Source organism: Anoplophora glabripennis, unplaced genomic scaffold (genome assembly GCF_000390285.2).
Source record: "Anoplophora glabripennis isolate ALB-LARVAE unplaced genomic scaffold, Agla_2.0 scaffold907, whole genome shotgun sequence".
Classification (NCBI taxonomy): Eukaryota; Metazoa; Arthropoda; class Insecta; order Coleoptera; family Cerambycidae; genus Anoplophora; species Anoplophora glabripennis.
The window spans coordinates 82,264-105,312 of NW_019417139.1; the positions used below are offsets into that span (position 1 = coordinate 82,264).

General features: G+C 31.9%; 1 protein-coding gene across 2 annotated transcripts in view; it reads left to right on the top strand.

Annotated features, from left to right (window-relative positions):
* The window catches only part of LOC108913016 (zinc finger protein 474-like), a 129,713-nt gene that overhangs the window by 71,814 nt on the left and 34,850 nt on the right, over positions 1-23,049 (top strand). For both annotated transcript variants that reach the window (XM_018718469.1, XM_018718470.1), the window contains exon 7: positions 3,378-3,629. In XM_018718469.1, the coding sequence (XP_018573985.1) occupies positions 3,378-3,629 (252 nt within the window). The remainder of the gene's footprint in view (positions 1-3,377; positions 3,630-23,049) is intronic.

A 23,049-nucleotide genomic window follows, 5' to 3' on the forward strand; every position in this document is an offset into this window, starting at 1 on the left:
ACGAGACAGCAAATTCTAGGGTGATTTCATATCGATTTGACATAATCGTCTTATCCAAAAATGGTTCCTAAGGGTGGGAGGGCTCATTCAAGCTTAGGTTATGTGTTAACTCTTTGATGCGGAGCCTGTTGATCTAAAAATGATCTTTTAATTGTAACCATAGGCGTTACATTTAGGAGGGTCAGCTGACATTTTTAATTACATTTTTTTATCTTCAACTTTTTGGTATTTTTAAAATAAAAATCGAAAACTTATGAGTATTCTAGATTAAAGAGGTACTTTTGTCTTGAGTTGCTAGAGTGTACCGTATTCGAGAAAAATCTAATTACGAAATTACAAATTCTTTGAAACTGAAGAGGGGGTCTAGTTGCTTGGTTAACAAGGTCTTCCTTTTTAAATCCTTGCGATTTTTGTATCTGGATACCTAAAATCATTAGTCTATTCTCAACCATTACAAACACATGATCAGCTTTGGGCACGAATTCAACACAGCTTGATAATCATTAGAGAAACAAAGTTGAAATTACTGAAAGTAATGGCCGCCGTGTAGTGCATATGTTATAAAATTTGTTTGTTTTTGTTAATCGTTGCTTTGTTATAACTTTTGACAATTTGTGATATTATTTAATAAAAAAATCCAACTTTTTATAGGATATTACTTTATCTGCGTTCCAAAGCCAACTACTAAATATTTATTAGCTAAGAATAAGCTAATTTTGTAATTATCGTGCAAAAAAAAACACAAACATTTCAAATAGATCATTATCATATACGGTACACCCTAGTCACTCAAGACAAGAGTACCTCTTTAATCTAGAATACTGAAGTAACTTTGTTAATGACCAGTTTGTTATCACTTACCAAATGTCTGCTTGATTTTATTTAAATTATTGGAGAATTTCATAATAAAATTTAGCATCTTTCAAAATTTATAGCGAAACGTTAAGTTATGTAAAAAATCCATTGGTTAGATTTTTCATGTCGAATGTCATTTTATTCACGTGTGATTACAAAATTTCTTTACCTTTATTTGTTCAGACGATATTTGGGGCGATGTGTACTAATTATTATTATTTATTGAAATAGCGGAAATCACAAATACCGTCATTTTCCCATTGATTTGTATGCTGAAATGTTTTTCTTCATTTATACTTAAACTTCAACACAAATCAAGTGTTTTATGTATTAGTAGGTATGATTTTATTTTTGACAGAAACCTGTGGTTAATAATAGATGTTCTAGTTTAAAGCAAAGCTGAATAATTACTTCGTGACATAAATTGCGCTTAAAATCAGGACATTACTGCATAATTTCCTTCTCTTCCGATTAATAGAGAAATATTTATAGAGGGGCGCACTAAAGGTCAATATATAAAAAATATTTAAAATATCTGATTTACCTGCAACGAATTATTCATGGAAACCTTCCTGAAAAAGCAATTTGTCCGGTTCAAGGTTTTCAGGTAAAGTCACACGATATGGACAATTTATAAAGTGCATTTTCCTGCCAGCCTTTTCGTTGTAGATTTTAGATACGACAGATAAAGTATTTTTTTATAACTAAATAAATTACATTTATTTAAAACAAAAAAAAATACCACGAATCATTTGCGTTTAAATAAGTGTTTTTAAACGTACAAGGTATTTTAAAATAAGTACGAAAAAGTTCAATAAAAAAAACTGATACAGGGTTATTTAACTAATGATATTGTAAAAAACAACTATTTTATGGATCACATAGCAATGAAATGCACCCGCAATATCTAGTAAACAGCTAAGATCTTTCGTCAGCAGAATCATCAGACGTAAATCGGTTTCCAACTTATTAGTTCTCATCAGTATGCCATACATACGCTATAACTTACATTCATACGGGGTGTCCGGAAATGAATGGCCTATACTCTAAGTCTCTTTACAGAAAATAAACCAGTTTAACGCAAGTTAGCCTAGTTGGAAAGTTATCGACTTTCAGAAAAAATGTATTTTATTTTGATTCCATCACTTTTAAAAAATTATTTTAGTGAGAATTTTGAGTAGTTTCAATTTCAAAATTTCGTGAATATAAATATAAGCTTATTTTTAACTCACTAAGAACATCTTTCGATTTTTAACACTTTTTAGTAGAGATTTTGCAAAAGTCTACACAACACTAAGTACTTTATTTATAGTAAATTATAGGTAGGTATATTTTTATTTCATGTTGCATAAATTTCTTACTGCAGTAATCATTCGAGTAGTTGGGGTATTTTAATCAAACTTCACTGTTTTGTAAAACTAAACTAAATTATAATCCATAGGCTCTGATCTTGATTTCTTGTTGTTTGTTGCTACGGATGAAACCGCTCATAAGATAATAGTGGTCCTCTGAAATGTTCCGTAGTAAGGGGTCGCATCCAATGCTTCCAAACGTTTCGACCATCTTCACTGTTGGCATCTTCAGGGTCTCAATCGCAGTGGAGCTTTTACAAGTGAAAATCCGCGTTAAATTGGACTACTCTATACAGGGTGTTAATTGTCTATACACAATGATGAAACTTAAGTTAATGATTTACCTAATTTAAAGTAATTTTTTGTACCAGTGGCGGAGATACCGGGACTTGTTTCACTAAAACCGAATATTTTGGATGTCATTACATCTAACTTGTCATGGCGCTTTTAAGAAAAAATATATCTTTTACTTCATTCGAAAAATGAACCATGTATTACTGTTTTTAATATTTATTTTCGCAATTTTTCAGCAGTTCATATGATTTGTTTTTAAATATACGATATTAAATACAACGTAATCATGAAAAATCTGAGACAATAATCAGCGCCATTTTTTACCAGTACCTACACTGCTTGCTGCCTCTAACAAAGTGCTAAACTACGCCATTTAGTTTTATCAAACTTGCAATGGTTAGTTTGTATTTAAAATTGTATTTCTAGAAAACAAATCATTGAACTATTTTTGAGAAACGAGTAGGCCAGATTTTCGAATAAAATGAAAAAGGCATATTTTCTGTTTGAAATACTACAGAACATATCCAGTGGCGTAGAATTTTTGCGGTTTTCAATGAGAGCGATACCTCTTCCACTGGTGGACGTATTTGTAATCTAATTCAGTGGATTATTGCCTTTAATTAGGTAAAAAATTATTACCCCAAGTTTCATCATTCTGCGTCAAACGCATTCAGAAATATTTTGGAACAGTTTTTTTTTAAATATCAACACGTCTCGAAAACTGTCGATTTGTGGAGCCATGTTTATCTAACCTTTAATTAACACAATGTATATAAACTTTTAATCAAATTTTAGTTTTATAAGGAGATTTAATAAATACTTAACGTTGGTAAAAACTGAAACATTGGTTGAATTTTTTTAAATATGTCTTTTCAGAAAAAAAGTCAGTGACTCCCGAACCCGAACAGCAACGATCCCTTATCGAAAACGAAAAAGAGAAGGAGGACCGTCCGAAGTCGGCGAAGAAACCGCCTCTGTTTCCTTGCTACATCTGCGGGAAACTTTTCACGGTCAACTCGATTTACATCCACGAACCGCAATGCCTGAAAATGTGGAAAATCGAAAACGACAAATTACCACCAAATAAGAGAAGACCGCAGCCCCTCAAACCTGACATCAAATTTACACGTAAGTGATAGCGATTTAACAAATATGTACCTACTGCAAAATTTCATTTGGACATATTCCACAGTTTCTAAAGGATGATGATGGCAGATTGCCACTAGTCGTTTGTAAAAATACTAAACTAGAATTTAATGTAGGATAGTAGATCGTAAATCGTTAGTTCTATGTTCTCTACTGAAAACATGTATTGAATATTGAATATTGAATATTGTATGAAAGGAAAATTGATTTTTATATTTAAATATGATTTCCACAGAGATTAATGAAGAAGAACTGAAAGGAAAGAAGAATAAGCCCCTTTTTGGCAACTTTTTATGAAGTTTCTCAAGGAAATATCAGTGTCGCTCTTCAACGTTTTGTTTTTGATTTATCACCACCAATATATTTTTTTTTAAATAGGGCCTTGTCGTTTGAAATTTATATTTTGAATTTTGCCTTCACTGATGCGTCACTTGTGGCAGTTTAATTAAGTTTCAGCTATCTGCAGACGTTTTTGGAAAAAAATTTCAAGTACGGCTGTTTATTTAAGAAAATAAAATCCAAAAACTTAAATTGAATCGTTTTTAATCGATTAAGACTAAACAGACGGTTTATCACGAAATGTTAGTCTTGCGAAATATGAATTTTAAATTTTTAAACACCTCCTGATTCATAGCGTATTGATAAATTTGACTAAAAACCAGTTTTCTGAGCGTATATCTATGAGCGCATACTAAATACTAAATCAGTCTTTAAAATAACATAACTAAAACTTTATTATTGCAGACAAAAAAAGTACGAAACATGCTCACCTTCACGGGAAAATGCAAATTGTCACAAAAATAAACATACAATTTGTTCCGAAGATACTCGAAGGAAACCGATGTTATGCTATTTCTTTTATTAGTCATATTTCACTTGTTTTTCAAAATTTTAGGACAAAAATGTATAGTCTGATGTTAAATGATGCGAGCAATTATTTTTTGCTGTCAATATTAATTTATGGGGTTATTATGGGGTTTTTATAAATAAATAACCAAAATATTGAATATAATTATAAATTTAAAAAAAAACAAATTAATATTTCTTATTTTTAATACTTTTTAACACAGCAGTCTTTACTTACATAACAATAAAAAGAACAACGAACAAAACATCATAGATAATGCAAAGCAAAATTAAATGGTAAATTTAAATTTTATCACACATGTTCAAAGTGCACCATCACTTGATGACCGAGTTACTTGGCCATCGAGAAGTCCTGACTTGGCCATCATGGACATTTTCTTTTATCGTTGTGTTAAAGCTCAGCTACACACAAAGCGATACGACAATGAAGAAGAATAGAGAATAAATATTTCAAGAGTGATAAAGTCAATACATCCATGACATGATTCAATCTACAACTCAAGTATTTATTAATGGGTGCAGAAGTATATAAATAGTAATGGGATGCAGTTCCGACATTTGTGATAAAATTTAATTTTACCATTTAATTGTATACTGTTTTGTTCGCAGCTCTCGTTATTGTTATGTAAATAAAGGTTGCTGTGTTAAAAAGTATCTATTAAAAGTAAAAAATATTAAATTAATTTATAGAAAAAAGTCAAATCTTTCACATGACTACTTTTTGATTAAAATCATAATTATATTCAATATATTGGCTATTTGTTTATGGAAAACTTCATAAATTATGGTTATAAAGAAAATTTCCCTTTCCTTCTAATGAAGGAAAAATTCAATATGGCGTCCATAATAAAACAAGAGTTAACTGCCGCTCACATTTTTAGAGATATGTTAATACTGACAGCAAAAATCGATTCCTTACATCATTTAATATCAGACTGCAAATTTTTGTCCTAAAATTTTGAAAAATAAGTGGAATGCGACTAAAAAAAGAAATAGCAGAAAATTGGTTTCCTTCGAATATCTTCGGAACTAATCGGAATTTTAAATTTAAAAAAAAATCCGATATTTTTTATCAGTAAATAAAAATTAATAATCACTGTACAGGACATGCTTCTGCTAAATTGGGTGTAAATTGGAATTTTCACACATTGACCATTAACCATGGTTGAACTATACTTGCTTCCTTTCCTCCAATGGGGCGTGCTGAAAATGTAGATTTATCGCAATAGGTAACTGTTTGAAATATTTTTCTGATGCCTTACTTCTTGAGATTCTTGTACAGGGTGATTCACTATATTTTGACCCCCCCTCCCCCGTTAACTTTTTTGTTTTAAGGGTTATAAGAAAATGTGAAATATAAAAGTTGCACGAGTTTTTATGAATTTTTCTAAAATGATAGTAGAAAAACAAATGAAGTCCAAATAAAACTTTGTTAAGTTAAATGGAACACCCTGTATATTTTTACATATTTGGATAGAACGTTCCCTGTCGAGCATAGTCATATAGGGTTTGTTGTCTAACAATAAGCGAGATAATATTAAAAAACGAAAAGAAGGTTTTTTATTAAGAAAATAAGAAATCTTGTAATTGTTAGACCTCTTTCAGGTATTTCTGCCTTTTTTCCAATTACGTAAGGATTTACAGATTTAGTTAAAATATATTTTGATATATCGGACATTGATTCGGTCCAAAATGCGTATAGGTAATGTAACGAAATCTCACTAATTAGGCCGTGAGAGATCTAATTACTCATGGACATTATATGGTTGGTCGTGACAGTGACAAGTAGTAAGGTCTTGATAACATTGTTATTGATAGGCAGTTGTTTTTATTTAGTTAAAATAGGTTACCCAGAAGTAGAAAATTATTTAGAATTAAACTAGTTTGGAGAACTTTGCTCTATTTTAATTCCTATAATATTTCAATTTTCTACTTCTGCGTAACCCATTTTAATTAAATAATAATATAAACTGTCAAACAATAACAATGTTGTCATGACATTACCTGTCACTGTCGCGGTCTACCATATAACATTGTCCATGAGTAATTAGGCCTCTCACGGCCTAATTAGTGAGATTTAGCTAAAGCACCTAATTTTGGACCATATCAATGTCCGATCTGTCANCATGGTTGAACTATACTTGCTTCCTTTCCTCCAATGGGGCGTGCTGAAAATGTATATTTATCGCAATAGGTAACTGTTTGAAATATTTTTCTGATGCCTTACTTCTTGAGATTCTTGTACAGGGTGATTCACTATATTTTGACCCCCCCTCCCCCGTTAACTTTTTTGTTTTAAGGGTTATAAGAAAATGTGAAATATAAAAGTTGCACGAGTTTTTATGAATTTTTCTAAAATGATAGTAGAAAAACAAATGAAGTCCAAATAAAACTTTGTTAAGTTAAATGGAACACCCTGTATATTTTTACATATTTGGATAGAACGTTCCCTGTCGAGCATAGTCATATAGGGTTTTTTGTCTAACAATAAGCGACCTCTTTCAGGTATTTCTGCCTTTTTTCCAATTACGTAAGGATTTACAGATTTAGTTAAAATATATTTTGATATATCGGACATTGATACGGTCCAAAATGCGTATAGGCAACGTAAGGAAATCTCACTAATTAGGCCATAAGAGGTTTAATTACTCATGGACATTATATGGTTGGTCGTGACAGTGACAAGTAGTAAAGTGTTGACAACATTGTTATTGATAGGCAGTTGTTATTATTTAGTTAAAATAGGTTACACAGAAGTAAAAAATTATTTAGAATTAAATTAGAGTATGGAGAACTTTGCTCTATTTTAATTCCTATAATATTTCAATTTTCTACTTCTGTGTAACCCATTTTAATTAAATAATAATATAAACTGTCAAACAATAACAATGTTGTCATGACATTACCTGTCACTGTCACGGTCTACCATATAACATTGTCCATGAGTAATTAGGCCTCTCACGGCCTAATTAGTGGGATTTAGCTAAAGCACCTATACGCATTTTGGACCATATCAATGTCCGATCTGTCAAAATATATTATAACTAACTCTGTAAATCCTTACGTAATTGGAAAAAGGCAGAAATGGCTGAAAGCGGTTTAACAATTACAAGATGTCTTATTTTCTTAGTAAAAAAACCTTCTTTTCGTTTTCTAATAGTATCTCGTTTATTGTTAGAGATGGACCCAACAAACCCTACATGACGATGCTCAACAGGGAACGTTCTATCCAAATATGTAAAAATATGCAGGGTGTTCAATTTAACTTAACAAAGTTAACATCCGCGGCCATTTTGTGTGGACTTCATTTTTTTTTCTACTATCATGTTTGAAAAATTCATAAAAACTCGTGCAACGTTTATATTTCACATTTTTTTATAACTTAAAACAAAAAAGTTAAAGGCGGTGGGGTCAAACTACAGTGAATCACCCTGTACAAAGAAAATAACGTACACTACAAGTAATTATTCTTAAAACAAACTACGTACGAAAAGCAAAACAAAAATCATGATTGTCTGTCTACCAGATAGCAGTCAGCCGACTTTAAATAGTTCAAAAACCTTGAGCTTCCTTTAGCCAGCATAGTTGATTTCTATTTAACTTTTTCTTTTAAATAAAAGGCCATGCTTAAAATATTCTATGATGGCTGAAATATTCACGGAACTTAAGTGAATGAATAAATATAACTTTTTAAGTATCAAGCGTTTCTATGAAACTTTTTATTAAAACAATATTTCCTACTTCCTGTTTCAATATGGCATCAAATTTTAAAAACTCCCTGTAAATTAATATAAGAAATTTAGTCACCGGAAATGTTTTTATATCTATTTGATCCTCTTCCGTATCGTCATTAAACAATGAATAATAAATATGTAAAACGGTTTAACATTATTTAAACGATATCCTGATTTATTAAATATTAATAAAGAAAATTACGCGGAGGGGTCAATAGCCGTTCGTGATCTTGATAATGCAAGTCCAAGGGGACTATCGGCATCGCCTCCATTCCGCTCGCCCGGACGGGGTAAGGTTTACGACAGACAAGGAACAGGTAAACCAGAACTGAAAGACTGCGTCGCTATCGATTTCTCCTCATTAGACCGTTTGGGGCGGAAGGTGGTTAAATCTCGCGGGGTCGTTGAACTGACCGTCATATGGACGAGTGAACGACCCGTGCAGATTGTTTACATTTCAGAAGTGAAGGTAACTTTTAAATTTTCAGAATATTAAATAGAATTATACTTAAAATATTTATTGGATGTGTCCGAAGATTGTACTCTGAAGAAGGAAGACTTTTATTTTTAATAAAAATCCATTGAATTCAGATTGGGACTTCTAGGATATTATAAAATTTTACTAAATTTGTCTATTCCGTATTCAGAGTTATTTTAAATTATGAAATCTTACTTGGTATTATAACATTGGAATTTGGAAATGGAATTATTTTCTCGATTTTTATTACAGAACTCTAAAATTAAAACACCAAGTAGAATAATTCAGCGATGAGTCGATATATCAGTAACAGGAACAGGAATATGCAGTAAAATTTTATGGCGTCCCAGGTCTGCACTTGAATTCAATGGATTTTAATCAATTACACTGGCACACAAAGGAAAAATCCAAATCCAAGAGACCCACATTTCCGAAGGAATTCGGTACGCTGAACCATGATGCTGTAGTCAAAATCCATGACTTGCCGATGGATTTAGGGGATTTAGGGGATGGATTTTAAATATGGGTCAAAACTGTTTTTTTCCTATATTTTGTCCAAATATATTATTTTCGTAGTATTTTGAGGCGCTGAACACGAAGCCATTAGTAAAGTTTACCTATAACCTAGATATTTCTCAGAAAATCCACTGTTTTGGTGAAACCTGGTCCAAATATGGTGAAAACAGATTTTTTTCGAAATTTTATCCTAAAATATCATATTCACAGTATTGTGAGGCGCTGAACACAATAAATACCATTAGTAAAATTTACCTATGAACTTGATATTTCTCAGAAACTCCACTATTTGTGTGAAAACTGGCCCAAATATGGGTTAAAATTGATTTTTTCCTAAATTTTGCCCGAAAATAACATTTCCATAGTACTTTGAGGTACTGAACACGACGCCATTAGTAAAATTTACTCATGATCTCGTTATTTCTCAGAAAATCACCTATTTTGATGAAAACTGACCTTAATATTTTGTTAAAATAGATTTTTTCCTAAATTTTGTCCAAACATATAGTGGGTATCAGCCAAATGGAATAAATTTAATAAATGAATGGGGGCGCGTTCGAAAAAACGCTCGAACACGTCGATTGGTATTTATAGTTGCGCATTTTTTCCAGCAAAAGCTTTTTATACAGGGTATGTTATGTAACAGTGGTAAATACCAACTTTCTAATTTTAAGTGTAACGCCCTGTATATTATCCAATTTTTGGATTCTTCAGAAAATTCTAGACATATTTCACGTACAATGTGTTTCCAGATTTATTGCAAAAATTAACATTAAAAAAAGAAAATTATTTGTTTACAGAAATTCGCTGCAACACACTCAAAAATTAATAAGTAATACTGTTTACTTATTGATAATCTAAAAAAGCTAAAAAAACATTAATGTCAATGTAGGAGATGTTCAAAATGCTCGCCGCGAAAGGCTTGGCAACATCCTAATCTTAAATAGAAATTTCTTCTAACGTTGCTTGACCGATCTAATCGCAAGCGTTATTCGTCTTCTTAGGTCAGCGAAATCGAGGGGTTTAGTTTTGTATACAATACTTTTTACATATCCCCATAAGAAGAAGTCTAATGGTGTCAGGTCAGGTGATCGTACTGGCCATTCCATCGATCCTCGCCTCCTTATCCACCGATTTGGAAATATTCGGTTGAGGTACTGCTACGTTGCTAAGGCCGGGCGTTTTAAACAAAAGTAAACAAAGCTTTTTTTATTTTATATCAGTAAAAAGGAACGCTGAAATAGTTTCTGCTTATTTTCTCATTATCAAGAGCTAAATGGGAAAGAAGTATTGAGTGTGTTGTAGCGAATTTCTGTAATCAAATAATTTTCTTTNATTTAAAACAGCTTTCGTTTCTTTAAGCATTTGTTTTTCTGGGACATAGGCCTTTTTTGGTAGAATGTATTACAATTAACAGTTTTTAATTCTTCATCGTTTATTTCTGTTTCCTTTTCTACCTCTTTCGTTCAATCTATTTCTGTCAGTTCGACCTTTGCATGGTCAACCTAAATTTTAGTGAAAATTATGAACGAAAAATGCAACAACGAAAAACAAACCTTTTCAAGTGAAACATTTTGCCTCAAACCTTCATTTCTTTCAGGTAATACCTTATACTTTTAGCTGTTTTACATTGACAATTTATTGATGAATTATGAAGTCGCTTCATCAAGAAATTGGACAAGTGCAATGCTTGGTGCATTACACTTGTCGAATTTCTTGTCTACTGTCAAATAACTTCATGAATTTATTCATCAAGTTCTTGACGAATTAGAACATACTCTAATTTTCGTCAATTTCTTCGTGAAGATCAGAAGTACCAATCCAACAGATTTCCTGTCTCAAATCAGTAATGAGGTTACGTTATTGGAATATGTAAATAATTGTGTGGCGTCGTACTAGTTTTGCATTATTTTTACTGATTTGTTACTTACAAAAACTAATGTTTATATGATATGTGTCAAAACGGTACCGCTGTTGTGTCACTACAATTATGAGTGGAAATGTGACATATTTGAAGTTGATTTGTTGGTAGAACTTATTTATGCGTCAAAAAACTTGACAAAATCTGTAGCAGTGTAAAACCACACTGTTTACCAATAAATTCCTGAATTAATTCATGAAGAACTTCGTTAATTTATTCATGAATAAATTGTCTGTAAAACAGCTATTAGAGCTTGTATAATCCTGGTCTTCATCCTCACTATTACCATACTCTTCAGAATGAATGCTAATATTGCTAAAATAAAAGAAAGGTTATAAAACCTTAAATGTCAAAATTGAAATTGGCGCGATATTTAAAATTAAGTGCAAATTAACATTAATTACAGTAAATTACGTAATTTAACATAAGTTACAAAAATTACATAAATTACATCCGTTATCTCGCGGTGCGTAATATTACGGTAATTTTACAGTAATATATGTAAGTAACAATTTGTCATTTTACCATTTACATCACTAGTCAAAACTGTTTTTTTTTTCCTATATTTTGTCCAAATATATTATTTTCGTAGTATTTTGAGGTGCTGAACACGAAGCCATGAATAAAGTTTACCTATAACCTCGATATTTTTCAGAAAATCCACTGTTTTGGTGAAAACTGGTTCAAATATGGTGAAAACAGATTTTTTCCGAAATTTTATCCAAAAATATCATATTCACAGTATTGTGAGGCGCTGAATACAATATCATTAGTAAAATTTACCTATGAACTTGATATTTCTCAGAAAATCCACTATTTGTGTGAAAACTGGCCCAAATATGGGTTAAGATTGATTTTTTCCTAAATTTTGCCCGAAAATTACATTTTCATAGTACTTTGAGGTACTGAACACGACGCCATTAGTAAAATTTACTCATCTCGTTATTTCTCAGAAAATCAACTATTTTGATGAAAACTGACTTTAATATGTGTTAAAATAGATTTTTTTCCTAAATTTTGTCCAAACATACAGTGGGTATCAGCCAAATGGAATAAATTTAATAAATGAATGGGGGCGCGTTCGAAAAAACGCTCGAACACGTCGATTGGTATTTATAGTTGCGCATTTTTTCCAGAAAACAGTGTAACAGTGGTCAATACCAACTTTCTAATTTTAATTGTAACGCCCTGTATATTATCCAATTTTTGGATTCTTCAGAAAATTCTAGACATATTTCACGTACAATGTGTTTCCAGATTTATTGCAAAAATTAACATTAAAAAAAGAAAATTATTTGTTTACAGAAATTCGCTGCAACACACTCAAAAACTAATAAGTAATACTGTTTAATTATTGATAATGTAAAAAAGCTAAAAAAACATTAATGTCAATGTAGGAGATGTTCAAAATGCTCGCCGCGAACGGCTTGGCAACATCCTAATCTTAAATAGAAATTTCTTCTAACGTTGCTTGACCGATCTAATCGCAAGCGTTATTCGTCTTCTTAGGTCAGCGAAATCGAGGGGTTTAGTTTTGTATACAATACTTTTTACATATCCCCATAAGAAGAAGTCTAATGGTGTCAGGTCAGGTGATCGTACTGGCCATTCCATCGATCCTCGCCTCCTTATCCACCGATTTGGAAATATTCGGTTGAGGTACTGCTACGTTGCTAAGGCCGGGCGTTTTAAACAAAAGTAAACAAAGCTTTTTTTATTTTATATCAGTAAAAAGGAACGCTGAAATAGTTTCTGCTTATTTTCTCATTATCAAGAGCTAAATGGGAAAGAAGTATTGAGTGTGTTGTAGCGAATTTCTGTAATCAAATAATTTTCTTTTTTTAATGTTAATTTTTGCAATAAATCTGAAAACAATTAATATTTACGGAACAGTTGAACATATGTATGTATTTTACTTGAAATATGTCTAGAATTTTCTGAAGAATCAAAAAATTTAATAATATACAGGGTGTTGCATTTAAAATGAGAAAATTAGTATTGACCACTATTACATGACACACCCTGTATAAACAGTTTTTATTGAAAAAAATGCTCTACCAAAAAAACCAATCGACGTGTCCGAGCGTTTTTTCGAACACGTTCCCATTTATTTATTGTATATAATTTTCGTAGAATTTTCAATGAATGAAAATTGGCCAAAATATTACGAAAATGACCCATATTTGGGCGTTTTGGCCCAAAAAATTTCACTTTTCTCCGAAATTCATCAGCAAGTCATGAATTTTAACTACAGGATCGTCTTCAGCGTATGGAATTCCTACATAAATGACATCTGCACTTCTTGGGTTTGGACTTTTTTGTGTGACTTATACTATTGATTAAAACCATTAAATTGATATGAAGTAATTATGACTTTTCCAAAACAATTTAAACTTCACATTTACAAAAAATTTGGTACTTTGCTTTGTCATTTTAAAATTATTCAAAAAATTTGTCAGTCTGTATATAAAATCAAGAAAATTGTAACACATTTAAGAAGATAAGCAGACATTTTTATAAAGAATGACATTTTCTCATAAACTTTACAAAAAAAAGAGTTTTTCCTCTCCTAGAATACACAGTATAGAAGGTAGACATATTCCCAAAATTAGGTGGTTCATTCCCCTTCCTGAAATCAATAGACAAAAAAAAACGTAACCCATTTTATATACAGGATGTTTATTAAGTGCTTGTACAAGTTAAATGTTCTTATTTCTAACATATATTTATAGAGTTGAAGAAAACAAAATGTTACAAGTAATTATGACAAGCACATTCTATAGGTATATGACAAGCATATTCACAAAGTACATATAAACTATTAAGGTAATTATGATAAGCACATTCGATAGGTATATGATAAGCATTTTCACAAAGTACATATAAACTATTAAGTTATAAAGAACTGTATTAGTATAAGATGTAGAAATTATATAGGGATACGTCTACCCATTGTATGGCGCTGTTATAGTATTTTCTGCGAATATAGTATATACTTATTGTTGTTTGCCGAGCTTAAACTTATTGCAACATTTTAATTTATGAATGTAACCGTTATTTTCGGCGATTGTGATAGATCTATTTAATTTTAAAATATCATTTCATACTATTCGTAATGCCGTTTAGTGCTGAATTTTCTAGATAGAATCAAGAATTTATTCGTATTTGAGTTAAAAATGAGGAGACGCTGTAACAATATTTTATTCGTGCAATAATAGGTATGGTAAGTTCGTGTTTAAAAAAAATATTAAAAAAAATATTAATACAAATATTTTGTAAATATTCTGTTATTATTATTTAATAACTTAATCTTCACGACATTCACGTTACTGGTGATGTTACTTACATAATCAGCATCCTAAAAATGAAAAATTCTAAAGAACAACTGTAATACGTACATAGTAGGATCATATTCGATGCAAAGTAATAAATCATTGCCTGTCAAGGGATCCAGTGCCATACGCTTTTAAAGGTTTTAGAAATTGAATAATTTCTTTATACATTATGAAAGGACGAAGGGATCAGTTCACGTCTGGCACCCTTGTTCCTACAAAAATTCCTTTATTCTCATAAACTATTTCTATCTAATTTGTTTTTTCATTTCCACATATGTACTACATTTTACCTCTGTACGCGCCACTGTTGTTTACTCGTTTTTTGGAAGCGCTCTCTGTTTTACGATCAAGCTCGCCAGGTTATTCAGGTATTTCAGATTTAACATTGAATTTCATTTTAAATTTGAAATTGTTCATCTTACGCCTCCTAAAAATGATGATACGATTTTCCTTTGATAAAAGACCGACAACTTTTTCCTCTACTTTGCATCGAGTACGATCCTACTTATAGATACTTAGTTTATACTGTATCTTATCATCTTGTTTTCTCAAAATTGCTGTTTCTTGTTGGTCATTTTGACTATATCACCTTTATTTTTTCTTATATGCTACAAAGAGTAATGTCGACTTTCTTGATTGATTTTGCCTCGATGTTTTTTCAACAACTATACAGGATGTCTCACCGGAAACTGCGTCGATCGAGATCTAGGAAAATACTGAAAATTTGAAAATTTGGCAACATGGTAATGTCCCTGGGGCGAGAACAACTAAAATATCTAGAACTCTCCAGCACTTCCGATTATAGCGAAGGTCGACACCAATTTCGCTATTTTAAATGGGACACCCTATATATTATTGCATTTTCGGATTCTACGTGAAATTTGAGGGTCACTTTATCCATTATTCCATATACCTGGAAGTTATATAATTTGAAATATTAATATTTAAAGAAAAAATTTGACAGATGCGAAGGTCCACGGTCTTTTCAGGAGCGTGATATCAACTGGATGTTTGGTACCTGCAAAGGGCATAAGTAACACTAAATTATAGTATACCAACAAATTAAAACATTTAATCTCTTCATTTTTGCTGTTACATTTTGATAACTTCAAACAGCTATAACATTGCTAACTTAAATGTAACGGCCTGTATTTTTTTACTCTGTCGTATGCAGATTGAAATTTCCTTTCAAGCCAATATTGCCGTTACTACTTTTTTATATTTTATATTTACAATTTTCTATTTTTTTGGACACTTTTTTTTCATATCAGACCTGTTGTCAAATTGGCTATGACCACAAACGCTCCAAAAACAATTGCCGTTACTACTTTTTTATATTTTATATTTACAATTTTCTATTTTTTTGGACACCTTTTTTTCATATCAGACCTGTTGTCAAATTGGCTATGACCACAAACGCTCCAAAAACAATTGAAATAACTTGACAAATGTTAATTATTGTTGCGTCTGAATAGTTTTTGCTGAAAATTTAGATAAAAATGCCTGGGGATCGTTTAAATTAAACTAATGAAGATTATTTTAATTTGTTTGTTATTTATGGAAAATGTGACAAAGTGATTTCAAGAACATGTAGAGAAATTGTATAAATTTTTCCATAAATAACAAACAAATTAAGACAATTCTCATTAGTATAATTTAAACGATCCCCAGGCATTTTTATCTAAATATTCAGCAAAAAACTATTTAGTCACAACAATAATTTGACAACTAACTTGACAAATGTCAAGTTATTTCAATTGTTTTTGGAGTGTTTCTGGTCATAGCCAATTTGACAACAGGTCTGATATGAAAAAAAGTGTCCAAAAAAATAGAAAATTGCAAATATCTCTAAAAGTAGTAACGGCAACCCTAACAATGCTTATATGGCTTGAAAGGGAATTTCAATCTGCATACGGGGTATTCCATTTAAGTTAACAGAGTTATAGCTGCTTGAAATTATCAAAATTAACAGCAAAAATGAAACACTTACAATTAGTATTAAATGTTTTAATTTGTTGATATACCGTAATTTAGTGCTATTTATGCTCTTTGTAGGTACCAAAAATCCAGTTGATATCACACTCCTGAAAAGAGTTACTAGCATCTCCGTGGACCCTTGCATCTGTCAAATTTTTCTTGAATAAAGTGACCCTCAAATTTCACGTAGAAGCCGAAAATGCAAAAATATATAGGGTGTCCCATTTAAAATAACGAAGTTAGTGTCGACTTCCGGTATAACCGGAAGTGCTGGAGAGTTCCAAATATTTTAGTTGTGTTCGCCCCAGGGAAATTTTCAATTTTTCGGAGCAGTTCTTTCCTAGATATCGATCGACGGAGTGCCCGGTGGGGCACCCTGTCACCATAAAGAAACCTACATAATTGATGCGGAACATATATCTAAAATTCTGTTGCAAGTATGTATTATTGAATTCTCTTTGTCCTTTTAAGTGTCCTCCGCACCTAATGTGAGAACTGCAAAGAAAAACTTCTTTCTTTATTTTACTTTTTTTAAGCTTGCCTCCTTATCTTCGATATTTCTGTGACCGTTATCTCGAACTTTAATCTTTGATTCAGAACCACGTTTTATTAGCAACTTATTAATGTGGAGACCAAGATGATTTAATACATTTTTTAATTTTGTACTTTTGTTTACTTCTGTCTTATTTAAGAATACAGTTTGAATTTAATAATCCTGTGGTTGTCATTACTCTCTTATTTATGTCGGCTTCCATATTTCTAATGTTTTCAAACCAGATTTCAGGTACTTTAAACATTTACGGAAACCAGCGTTTCGTTGAACTTATTCTTCATCTGATTTAAATCATTAATTTGTACTATTTTTTCAATTTGGCCGGATTGGTTCGTGTGTCGTGTGTGACAGGCAATGCACAATCAACTTAGCTTTAGGTCAGTGATTGTTTCTCTTTTATTTGGGTGCTTTACATTTTTACTGCATTAATAGCACTTTGATGTAAGTTTGTTGAACTTTTACCCTTATTTCGACAATACAGAACTGCACTCACGAACGTAGGCGATATAACGAGCGTTCAAATAAAAACGTGGTCAAGTTGGTTCTGAAAATTTGGACGTAGGGCGTAGCGTATAGCAAATGAACTTAAACGTGATCTGTCAAAGCGCTATATCGCCGCTATCAATTTGAATATTTTCGTTTTAAAAAGCGTTTAAAATGGTGTTTTCTCAAGAACAAAAAGTGTTTATCATAGAGTCCTACTTTAGAAATGGACGCAAGATTGATGGAATATGGAAGTATTCTATTGAGGAATGTTTCATAGAATTTCAAAATCAATTTCCCGGCGTTGTTGAGTACAAAATTTTTCAAAGTGCAGTTCAGCGTTGTGTTAATGTTTTTCGTGAAACGGGCAGTGTAACAAGAAAAGAAGGAAGCGGCCGACCTAAAAAGCGGACTGAAGAATTAAAAGAAAATGTCCAACAAATAATGGAAAATGCCCCAAGAACTTCTGTACGTGTTTTATCACAAATGGTGGGAGTATCAGTCGGTACCTGCCACACAGTGTTAAAAAAAGATTTGCGTTTGTTCTCCTATCGTTTAACTTGTCAGCAAGAACTTCATGAAGTTGATTTTCCGCGACGGGCTGTATGTTGTGAATGGTGTTTAAACAACTACGGTGAACTTCATAATATCACCTTTTTTTCTGATGAAGCCTGGTTTCATTTAAGTGGTTACGTAAACTCACAGAATATGAGAATGTGGTCTTCTGAAAAACCAGATAACTTTTTTTGTCGAGGGCCCTCTACACGCTAAAAAAATTGGAGTTTGGTGTGCTCTCAATCGAAGGAGGATTTATGGACCTACTTTTTTAAAAGGTACTCTTACTGCGCAAATGTATAGAGAAGAAATTATCGCTCCTTTTGTTAACCAGCTGGAAGAAAACGAAATTACAAACTTTTACTTTCAACAAGATGGCGCAAGGGCACATACGGCAGGCGAGACGATGAATATGTTGAGGGAAGTTTTCCAAAATCGACTAATAAGTCTCAATGCTGAACATGAATTTCCACCGAGGTCATGTGATATTATGCTATGTGATTTCTTTTTGTGGCCTTACCTTAAAAACACTATTTTTGAACCGCCTATTCCTGATTTAAACCATCTGCAGGCTCGACTTATAGACAAGATTCGTGAAATTAACAATACCCCGAGCATCTTAGAAAATGTCTTTAATTCTTTGAGGAACAGGTGTGAAAAGTGCTTGGAACAAGGAGGGGGACACTTTCAGCAGCTGCTTTAATTTATTGTGATAACAAGGAGGGGGACACTTTCCGCAACTCCTTTAATTGTTTGTTATTGTTATCACGATTATTCTTTAAAATAAAGTTATATAGTCATTAACGTTATTGAAATTGACAGCTGCTATACAGCTCGTTGAGAAATGAGGTTAAGTCGGTCGCTATAAACTACTCCCTACGTCCAATGTGTCAGAGCCAACTTCGACCACGTTTTTATTTGAACGCTCGTTATATATTGGTATTAAATTGTTGTTTTCCATATCTTGGATTAATATCTGTCATTTGGTTATGCTGCATTCAACTGTGGTTTCTACAGTGTAGGAAAGTACCGATGGTCTATCAGAAGTTACGTGAGAGCGATAAAGTAAGCCATAGAAATCCATGTGATAGACAAGGATGGCTATAATGAAGGCGTCTAATAGTCATCGCCCATTTCGCCCTTCCACAAATAAGAAGTGGATCTTATTTGTGGAAGGGCGAAACGGGCGGTGACTATGAGAGGCCTTCATTATAGCCATCCTTCTCTATCGCATGGATTTCTATGGCTTACTTTATCGCTCTCACGTAACTTCAGATAGACCATCGGTACTTTCCTACCCTGTATACTAACAGGTGATTTACTATGAAATTTTTCTGCGACATTGCGATGAATCTAAATATTATTCACAACATAGTTATATTGTATGAAATAACTACTTCACGGGCTGGTATTGAATTACATACCCGGGGGATCCCATTCACCAGACATACTGATGGTATACTGGTTTCAAAATTATTAGTTCTCGTTAATATCTGAGACAATCGATGAATGATCTATTATCTACTGGATCTATCAGGATTAAGTCGACAGATTCTGAGGAGATATTCCTCATGGAAAAATAAGTAAAAAATATATTTAAACATAGGGACGTAAACGCTTCGTTTTTGATATACAAGGTGTCTCATAATTAGTGTCCGATAATTTACCATTTGATTCTGTTGCCAAACTAATAATATGTTTTCATATAAACATGGGTCGAGAAATGAGCTACACCCCCTAAATGGGGCCTCAAAAAATTATATTTTTTTAAATATATCCAAAACGGGTTGAAGCAAAATTATTAATTTTGACATCGTGAACGCTCATTAAAAGTCGAAATAAATAGTTTATCATAAAATTTTTCAATTTTAATCAGGGGCGTCTCAATTAGGGGGGTCGTCGGCTAAAATTTGCCCCTATTTTTTGTTTGTTGAAATTTTCAAATTCAGATGCCAACATATGATAGACCTTCATTTCCTCTACAAAAAAGGCACTCCTTATTTCTTTAGATAAAATGGTTAATTTCCGAGAAAAACGGATCTAAGCATTTTATAAAAGATTTCTTGAACCGTCTTGGGTAAAATTCAGTTACTATTTTCAAATTTAAACAGTAAAATTTGATAGATTCTATCAAAAAAAAGGTAATGTTTTATATAATAATAAATGTAATAAAAAAAGTAATCCGTTTTCGAGAAAAATCGGTTTAAAAATGTGTAGTGAATGGCAATAATCTGACAAGACCTGAAGTAACTTCAAAGAATTTGTAGATATTTTGTTAGAATTTGTCTCTATAGTTTAATTGTTTTCATTCTTACCATAGTTTTAAAAAAAAATTATTTATTTTATTATTTTATTTATTTATCTATGAATTTACATTTTGCATTTGTTTTGTTTACTGAAGTTACTACTATCATTTTATTATTGATATGCATAGTTAATATGGATAATCCAGAATTTGTATTAAGTAATGACATGGCAAAAGTATCAGTAACTTAATTAACCATAAACTATTTTCACGTGTAATAGATACCTTGTTGATGAAATTAATTAAGACATTTAATAGCAATGAGAGTCTATTAAAAGTAATTAAAACACAATAAATTATAACTAAAAATGGAACATGGAAAAGTAATATCAAAATGAAAATAAATTGTTTATCAAGTACTTTGTTCAAATTGAATGCCTCGGGTTTGTAAGCAAGCTCGACATCTTCCAATTATGAAACTGGTGGCCGACCGACACTGAAGTGGAGTTAATTCTGGACACGCCTGGACCACATGTTAGTAATATGTGCCTGTGTCTTCCTCTTAGATTTTCGAGGCTATCGACTGGCAATACAACTGCGCCGTATGAAATAATCCATCGGATTTAAATCAGTCTTCTTATATTTCCTTAACTAATAGTACAGTCATTGAAGCTTTTCACTTCCGAATTCTTTGAAACTGAACCGATCGACTTGAAATTTGGCAGATAGTTAGAGAAAAGGTCAATGAACATTAGTGACATAGCGCCGATTGACGCTTCCGCCCTGTTGAGGGTTGAAATTTTCTTCTCCCTTCTCGGGGGTGGAAATTTTTTTCAAACATAACTGGAAGCTGGATAAGCTGGAAATCAATAGAGAATTAAATTTTGAGCAAAAAATATTCGAAGAATTTTTTCCAGAAATCAATAGTTTTTTAGTTATTCACGATTGAAAACTTGTAATTTTGAGTGAAAAAAACACTTTTTCAAAGTATTTTTCGCGAATAACTAAAAAGCTACGTAACTTATAAATAAACAAAGAAACTCATTTTTTAAAAAGTGTTGTAGGTACGTCCTATACAAAGCGAAATATGATTAGTGGAAGGGATTTGTTTTGGGGGAATATTCGAATCGATGTATTCAACGTCAAATAACGGAAAAAAAAGATTAATTTTACGTGTATAACGCTCCTGGAGTTTTTTGTAGTACTCAAAAAGACCTTCAAAATGAGTACTTATAAAAGTTAATTAGAGCAAAATTGAAGACGTTATCATCAAAAACAGATGGGTTGCTCATATTTTTTAAGAAATAATGAGCAGTAAACGTTGCACCATTTCCATCAGAATTAAAATTAATCATAAACCCTTTACAATTAGTTTTGTTTTAGTGTTTTTCATACGATCCGGAAGATAGACCGGTTTAGAATGCGTATTTTCTGAATAATGTACGGTAAAAGATGAAAACGTATTTTTCATTATTAAAAAAAATTGCCTTATATATATAATAACTCTGAAACTATGAAACATACGTAAAAAATGATAGACAACAAAAATGTAGCTTTTTCTTCAACAAATATTTTGCTTTTTTTATTCCTATATCATAAAAAATAAAGGAGATATCGCCGCTTGAAGTATCCATTTTAGTGAAAAAACTCGAGTCTCGAGCCCTTTGATTATTTCCCTTTAAAAAACGAAGGACTTAAAAGGTTTTATATGCAACCGAGTTATGGTAAAAAAACCAATGACATTTTTATTTTAAGTAATTGCACCGTTAAAGCATTCCAAGCTTTTCAAAAGTAATCTTTTATCATTTTTGTCAATAATTTTGGGGTGGTTTTTAGGGGTTCAAAGGGATAAATTATTTTATTAGCTATAAGGTAACTTTTATTTTAAATAATTGCACGATTTAATCATTCCAAATCTTTAAAAAGTAATTTTTTATCATTATTTTTTGGGGTCGAAAAGATCAAATATATCATACATGTTCGAGAACATGGAACATTATTTAATCTTTGTGCTTGAACAAGATTTTTATCAATAAAATGCTTAAAACTTAATTGTTTCAATTTTTTCCACTTAGGGGTAGTTTTTACCCCTAAAAAACAAAAAGCGTCAATCGGGCTTATATCACTTTTGTACTTGAGCCTAAGATGAGCCTTATTCTAAATTTTCATGCAAATCCATGCCGTTTCAAAGAATTCGGAGGTTACAGCTGATTTTCAGCTTCAATGACTGTACTATAATAACCATTGACAAGTTTATGAGGTGAACCTATATAAACTGAAACAGGAGCAAATACTAGAAAATCTTAAGCGACAATTAATGAGAAAAAGCATTAATCGGTCGCGATCCCGTCGCATCGTGGACACCGCCTCCATTTCTCCATATAACGTCTACAGAGCAATAATAATACAAAAAACTTCACTTCACTAGCACAGAAATTATAATAGCATTCACGATTCACAAACAATAGCCCGAATCACACACACAGCACACAAATAAAACACTAAAAACACTTTTGTTACGGAGCACAAGAAATATGATTTCACTCACAAATTCTCAAATAATAGCGCGAAACACACATATAGCCCGAAAGAAATATAATTGCACTTATAACAGTTATAACCTCACAAATATCGCGAGCGAGAAACACGCAGCACCAATACAACCGAAACGAAACTGACCACGCCAGGCCGGCACGCGCGCCGCCGCAAAAAACACAAGACACAAGTCATATGAGGGA